The sequence below is a fragment of the Loxodonta africana genome, chromosome 9, assembly GCF_030014295.1.
Source record: "Loxodonta africana isolate mLoxAfr1 chromosome 9, mLoxAfr1.hap2, whole genome shotgun sequence".
Lineage (NCBI taxonomy): Eukaryota > Metazoa > Chordata > Mammalia > Proboscidea > Elephantidae > Loxodonta > Loxodonta africana.
In genome coordinates, this window is record NC_087350.1 from 21,051,869 (window position 1) to 21,058,974 (window position 7,106).

Genomic DNA, 7,106 nt, shown 5'->3' on the forward strand with positions numbered 1-7,106 from the left:
TCTGCTCGATCACCTTGCTCCCACTAACAGCACCCAGCTTCTTAGGGTCGGGGACTGTCTCCTCCAGTGTGATGACTGGCACATAGTGAGTGCTAAGTAAATTTTGGTTGTATCAAGATGGATTGACACAGTGGCTGCAACAATAGGTTCAAACATAGCAATGACTGTGAGGATGTCGCAGGACTGGGCAGTTTTTCATTCTGTTGTACATAGGGTCGCTGTGAGGAACGGAGTCGACAGCACCTAACAACAATATCAAACCTAGGTCCGAACCAGGACAGAATTCGTCTTGGAAGCCTCTCAAGTCTTCCTGCTACCACACTTGCTAGCATTGTTACAAAACTCCAGTGAATTTCCCTGCAGATGTGACATTTGTCAGCTTAGGTCCAAAGATTAAATTTGAGCACTTATCAGAGAAAGCCACATTGAGGGGCCAACATGGCACATGGCCCAACACCAGTGGAATTGAACAGACAGAGGCTACTAGAGGCTTTGTGGGCTGAGGTCCCAGTTTTGAATTCTACACCCTGTTCTTTGTATTTTCTTCTTGAGTGGAAACATGAGACTTCAAAAGCCTGCAGAATGTAGGTAGTTTTTCCTCCTTTCTTTTCTTTGAAGTTTAGGAGTTAGGTAACTAGTTGCCGTTGAGTTGATTCAGACTCTTGGCCACCCTGTGTATGCAGAGTAGAACTGCATTCCACAGGGTTTTCAAGACTGTGACCTTTTAGAATTAGATCACCAGGCCTTTCTTCTGTGTATCTCTGGGTGGGTTCAAATCCCTAGCAATTGTGGTTAGTGCTTAGCCATATATCCCACCCAAGGACTCCTAAGGATTAAGCAGTTAGGTCTAATTTGGCATCTGACTTTCACTCTTGTCCCTCTCACCTTCTTCTACCTTCAGCCAGAGTGCTCTTTTTGAATCCCAGCCCCAAACATGGGAGCTTAGCCTTCTTCCCTTATAAACCTTAAGCCCATTTCTCAGCTATTATCAGCAAAGACCAAACAGCCCTGGCAACCCACCAGTGTCTGCTCCTTACTCAACTGCAACGTAACCACATGGTCTTCACCAGCAATTCGGGAAGATGCTCCAGAAACTGGCTGTGACTTCGGTCGTGTAACCTGACTGGGTTATGACTATCCTGGGCCAGATGAAGACGATCTCTAAGGCTGTTTTCTAGGACCTAAACCACATATATGTTCACTTTTATAAATTCTAGTTTTCTATTTTTTTTATTAAAACAATTTAGCTTGGTCCTTCAAGATCATTTATGAAAATTTGCTCCATTCAAGAGCTGGGTCAGGCAGAGCCAATAAGGAGCTAAAAACGTCCACCAATCCGTAACCAGAAATCCAGAGCCCACCCAGCGTCTTCCTCCCTGTGCGCCATTGGCACACGCGGTTACGTCTTCATAGCCCAGTGACATATCCCCTACGTGAAAAATTAAGGCATAAAAACAAAGAAACCCATCTCTACATGTGAAATTTAAGTTTTATTTAAAAAGGCAGAGTTTTATATACACTTAAAAAATGACAATTCACAGCCTTAGCAGTAAAAGTCAATAGTCAATTATAAAACTGTTTACAGCAGTAATTACAGTAGTGGGAATATTTTACAAACTGTAGAAATGTCACAGAATTGAAATCACAGATTGGATCCTCAAGGATTCAAGTGTTTTATCCCAGACAATAAGGGCTGGTCAGTTTTAAGACGAAAATCCATTATTCGGAAAGGCCATCCTGGATTCTTCATCATCCAGGCCCATCAGGTCACACCGTGGGGTAGCTGGCTGCCCTGGCGATGCCACAGTGGTTGTTCCGGTCTTTGGCTATCTTTATGTACCCATCTGCGCCCCAACTTTTACCCCAGCTGAAAGAACAGTAGAACTTCCTTGTTATACAAAGAATCGAGTATATTTTAGTTTCCTGAACAATACCAGCTAATACGTAGTGTGTCAGGGGCCACTGGTCTTCTGGGCGGCTCTGGACAATCTGTCAGACTTCAGAGAATCAGGAGGCAGGTGCTCATTGTGTATAAGCTGTTGAGTCCTAAACCTGCACATAACTTGGATATCCTGACCTCCAATAAGACCTGATTTCACAGAACTGTGAAAGGGAAGACTGTTATGGCCAGGTGTATTTCAGAATTTAGAAATGTAACACTAAAAATACCATATTAATACCATAGCAAGCTTGGGACAGAATCTTATAATCAAATATTGGTATTTCTGTGTTCAGCTAAGTGGGAGAAAGACTTTCAGGATTTTAGAATTGGGCTGAAGGGCTTGTGGACCTGTATGCAGGTCCTAATTGCAAACTAGAATTCCCTCTTCAATTTCAATTATAAATATTATAATGTTTGGCATTTTTTACCTGTTCTTGACAAGCCAATATTTATTTTTATCTGGGTCTGTTCCTTCAAAGCCATAGCCAACCACCAGAACACCATGGTTCACAGCGAGGCGGCATGCGGGATCGAAATAAATGCCTGGAAGAGAAATCAGCGCTGGGGTGAGAAGCCCTAGGTGAACCATGGCACTAACCCACCCTATCAGCCACGTTAAGGGAGACATCTTAAAGTGCAGGGAAACGTCAGAATTCCAGGTGGGATTGATTTTTATCAAGGTTCTGGGCATTTATGCCTCACCTAAGACTAGCAGAAATACAAATTAGCACAATCCCTTTTATAAACAACTTTTTTTTTAAGAGGTAGAAAAGACTTCTCTTAGAAAAGTTGCCATTCGACTGCTAGTATGCCACTCTTAAGGGAACAGCACCAAAAAAAAAAAAAAAAACAACCCACTGCTGTAGACTGGATTCCGACTCATACTAACACTACAGGACAGAGTAGAATTGCCCCAGAGGGTTTCCAAGACTAATCTTTATGGAACCAGACTGCCACACCTTTCTCCGGTGGAGCAGCTGGTGAGTTTGAACTGCACAACTTTCGGTTAGGAGCCGAGCACTTAATCGCTGCACCATTAGGGCTCCTTAAGGAAACAGCACAGAACACAAAGATACTTTAGCCAAGGGGTTTTCAGTTTTAATTACAGAAGTATAACCCTTTGGGAAAATTCTATAGGTCCAACAACTGTAGGAAAAGTAAAATAAGCTAAAAAAAAAAAAAAATATTGCCTTTGAGTCTATTCCAACTCATAGCTACCCTGCAGGACAGAGTAGAATTTCCCCAAAGGGTTTCCAAGGAGTGGTTGGTGGGGTTGAACTGCTGACCTTAACCACTGCATCATCAGGGCTCCAAAATAGGCTATAGATCTATAGAATTAATTGGAGTCCCTGGGTGGTGCAAAGGGTTTAAGCAACTCAGGCTGCTAACCACGCAGAGGCAGCTCGGAAGGCAAGCCTGGTGATCTAAAAAAATTTTTTAAAAAGCCTGGTGATCTACTTTTGAAAAATCAGCCATTGAAAATCAAGCACAGTGCTCCTCAGACACGCTTGGGGTCACCATGAGTTTGAGTTGACTAGACGGCAATAGATTTATAGAATTAATTATGTAGCCATGTCAGAAGTGCTTATTATCAGGGAAATGTCCTTAAAGTAATGTCAAAGGGAAGCTTCAGGTACATACCTAGCATGTACGGAATGTTCGATGCACACATCTGAAATTCTACATCGAATTCTAATTACAAAGAATCCATCACACTGGTATGTAATGGTAGCGTTCCGATTTTTCTGCCTACTTTGTACAATAAAAAGAAGATGCGTACCAGATTTGTAGAACCGGAAGGATTTCAGGCTTGCATCAACAGCAACAGAGATAGGACCCACGGATGCCACCGCATTCATGAGTGCCTTCTCCTGTGGAGGAATGTTCACGAAGCCAGTGTTGTTGGCAGCCGAAAACTCAGGCTTGTAGAGACAGTTTCGTGATTCCTGTTATAGGTAAACAGGAAAGAGATGTAATTAATGCCACCCACCTCTGGATGAAGATGAGTTCTAGGACCCCAAGACTCAGCAGTCTGCAGCTTAATGATTTCCAAGTCAACCTTGTTATAAAGTAGCCCAAGAAGTAAAATCTAATTGGTTCCTTTGAAATTGAAAATTCATGTGGTGTCTCCTCAGTGACATCTGTCTAGAAAGAATTTAGTGAAGGGGGACGCCTGTGTTATCCTAAGTCCAGCCTGGACCCCAAATATTGCTTTTGTTTCTCCCTGTGGAGAAATTTATTCTCTATGTTACATTGAAGAACTGCTAGCTATAGGTTAACTGTCTAATCAGAGAACTGTGCAAAGGCTAATAATTTATGGTGACAGTTCTAACAGCTGCAGATATAGATTCTACCATCTGAAATGTGAATGCTGAATAAGGCGTCTTATCTTTGAAAGTGTTCAACTTTCCAAAGAGCTGGGATGACAACCAGATAAGGAGCTTCACGTACCTTTGCAGTATATGGATAGGACTCCTCTGAATCAAGGCCTCCGTTGTTTTTAACATACTGGAAAGCCTTATCCATCAGGCCACCACTGCAGCCATTATTGCCTTCAGGCCGAGAGCAGTCCACCAGGTTCTGCTCACTGAGTGAAACAAGTTTGCCAGTTTTCCGGAACATCTGTCCTTCCAGGGCACCAGTTGCACTAAAAGCCCAACAAGAATGACACGAACCCTGAAAAGGTAATTTTAAAAGTTGTCAGTTTATGAGACAAATAGAAAGACTGACCCAAACCCACCGTTATCAAGTCAATTCCTACTCATAGTGACCCTGGCGGACAGAGTAGACTGCCCCACAGGGTTTCTCAACGAAAGCAGACTGCCACATCTTTCTCCTGTGGAGCAGCTGGTGGGTATGAACTGCTGATGGGTATGAACAGCCAAACACTTAACCACTGCACGAGCAGGGGTCCTTGAAAGACTGAAAACAGCCCATAAATCTGAACACTCTCAAGAAAAAAAAAAAAAAAGTGAACTGCATATCTTCTCCGCTGAGTAGCAAAGAGGTCAATTCCTTTTGGCTTTTCTATTCGAGGTAGGTCTGAGTCTGAATCATGACATACCTGATCCTTCACAGGAGTCACATAGCCTCTCTGAGTCCAATTCACAGATGTGGGGATATGACCAAAGACAGGTTCATGGAAATGGAACAGCTTCCCCTTCTTGTGTTTCTGGCTTTGAAAGCCGTTCATCAGCTGCCTGAATTCTTCATTGGTCTTCAAAGAAAAGTAAGTAAAATGTTGAAAAAGCAAGAAAGTATTTTGCTAAAATACTGAGGAGATGAAGTGCAGAATTAAGCCATCAATAAATGCCACACTCACCTTGTCACCAAAGGCATTCATGGCCATGGTGAAGCCATGTTTCCCTTGGCTGTGTTCCTGATTGTGCCGTTCAATCATCTTCATATTCTTCTCCCACACTGCTCTCGTCAAACCTTCTTCATTCTAGAGGCAAACGTAACTGATTGTCTTTATTTCCCCTTAAAACCCAACACTCCTCACCAAGTGGATCAGCAGATGGAAGAGAAACCACGGCCAAAGACTGCTCTGTGCCTCTGAGTGCTGACCTCCCAGCTGGGACACAGCAGGGACATGTGCACACCCGCACTGCACTCAGGAACGGGCACCGTGAAGTTCAGCCTTGGCAAGAGCTGGCCCCTAGAAGCTCCCATCTGGCTCCCGACTCCCAATAAGCAGGGACCATTGTCTCTGGGGTTCCTTTGGACAGTTTCAGATGATACCAACCGCAGCATACACTTTCTTGTACGTTGACTTCCACTGGTTCCATTGCACATCTAACGTTTGATCAAGTTTTGGAGCAGCTGAGGCTATACCCAAGCAAAGGGCAGCCAAAAAGACTGAAGGAGTCATGTTTCAAAAACCTAGGAAGGGAAAAGAAATGAGCATCATCTGAGTAACGATTCGTTTTTAAAACTCATCTTACTCCCTCCTGAAAAGTTACAACCACCAAGATGGAGTGAAAACATTTAAATTATTTTCCCAAGTGTTATGGATTGAATTGTGTCCCTGAAAAATATGCGTTGTAAATTTTAACCTCTATGCCTGTGGTTATAATCCCATTTGGGAGTGGGTTGTCTTTGTTATGTTAATGAGGCAGGATTAGTGTAGGAAATCTTGAGTCAATCTCTTTTGAGAGAGAGAAGAGATTAAACAAGCAAGCAGAAGAGAGATAGGGTAGGATAGATGCCAGGACACATAGAGATCTCCAAGGAACCAGGAAGCAGAAGCTGAAGAGACAAGGAACTTTCTCCACAGCTTTCAGAGAGAGAAAGCCTTCCCCTAAAGTCTGCACTCTAAGTTCAGTCCTGTAGCCTCCTAAACTGTGAGAAAATAAATTTGTTAAAGCCATCCACTTGTGGTGTTTCTGTTATAGTAGCACTAGATAACTAAGACACCAAGTATTTATGCAAAGTAGTAGTTCTGGTGGCACAGTGGTTAATACTTGGCTGCTAACTGAAAGGTTGGCAGTTCCAACTCCCAAGCCACTCAGTAGGAAAAAGATGTGGCAGTCTGCTTCTGTAAAGATTTACAGCCTTGAAAACCCATTGGGGGCAGTTCTACTCTGTCCTATAGGGTCACTATTAGTCCCAATGGACTCGTCGACAGCAGGTTTGGTTTTGGAATGATCGATGAAAGGTTTGAACCCATCAGGAGAGAAAGATGTGGCAGTCTGCTTCCGTAAAGATTTACAGCCTCGGAAATCCTATGGGGTCAGCTCTACCTGTCCTATAGAGTTGCCGTGAGTTGGAATTGACTTAACCACAATGGGTCGTTTATGCAAAGACTGTGAAAGAAGGCTAAGGACCTCTATGGAGAAAATAATAGCTCGAGGACTTACTTACCAAAGAGTAGAGGTATTTGATTCAGCCACCAAATGACTAGCAGACGACAAGTGCTATAGGAATTGAATGAGACTTATTTGTGTCAGTTCAATGATAGTTTCTTCCAACCTCCATTTCTGGAATCAAAACCTTTCTGAAGTGCTTTCCCAGGAAAGTAGGGAAGGGGTCCCCGCACCCCTCCCACTATCCCACACTTAGGTATGTGCCACCAGCATCCCTACTCAGTTTCTCAAACCTTGGTGCTTGGGGTGAAGCTGCTTGGTCCGGCCCCGCACAGTGCAGCCCAGGGGCACCCCAGCTT

At 43.5% G+C, this 7,106-nt stretch overlaps 1 protein-coding gene across 1 annotated transcript; it reads right to left on the reverse strand.

Annotated features, from left to right (window-relative positions):
• Positions 1-1,482: 1,482 nt before the first annotated feature.
• Positions 1,483-5,908, reverse strand: LOC100667382 (procathepsin L-like). Its single transcript, XM_003407746.3, has 7 exons — positions 5,688-5,908; positions 5,265-5,387; positions 5,007-5,159; positions 4,394-4,618; positions 3,723-3,888; positions 2,371-2,485; positions 1,483-1,867 (listed from the first exon to the last, which is right to left on the reverse strand). The coding sequence occupies exons 1-7, from the start codon at positions 5,811-5,813 to the stop codon at positions 1,768-1,770; spliced, it is 1,008 nt and encodes a 335-aa protein (XP_003407794.2). The 5' UTR covers positions 5,814-5,908; the 3' UTR covers positions 1,483-1,767.
• Positions 5,909-7,106: the final 1,198 nt, after the last annotated feature.

What these genes read in the sequence shown, in the direction of transcription:
- LOC100667382 (XM_003407746.3), bottom strand. Translation starts at nt 5,813, where the DNA reads ATGACTCCTTCAGTCTTTTTGGCTGCCCTTTGCTTGGGTATAGCCTCA. An exon ending in CTTCCGGTTCTACAAATCTG is followed by an intron (nt 2,486 to 3,722) that starts GTACGCATCTTC and finishes TTTCTCTTCCAG; the next exon opens with GCATTTATTTCGATCCCGCA. An exon ending in TATTGGCTTGTCAAGAACAG is followed by an intron (nt 1,868 to 2,370) that starts GTAAAAAATGCC and finishes CTGTTCTTTCAG; the next exon opens with CTGGGGTAAAAGTTGGGGCG.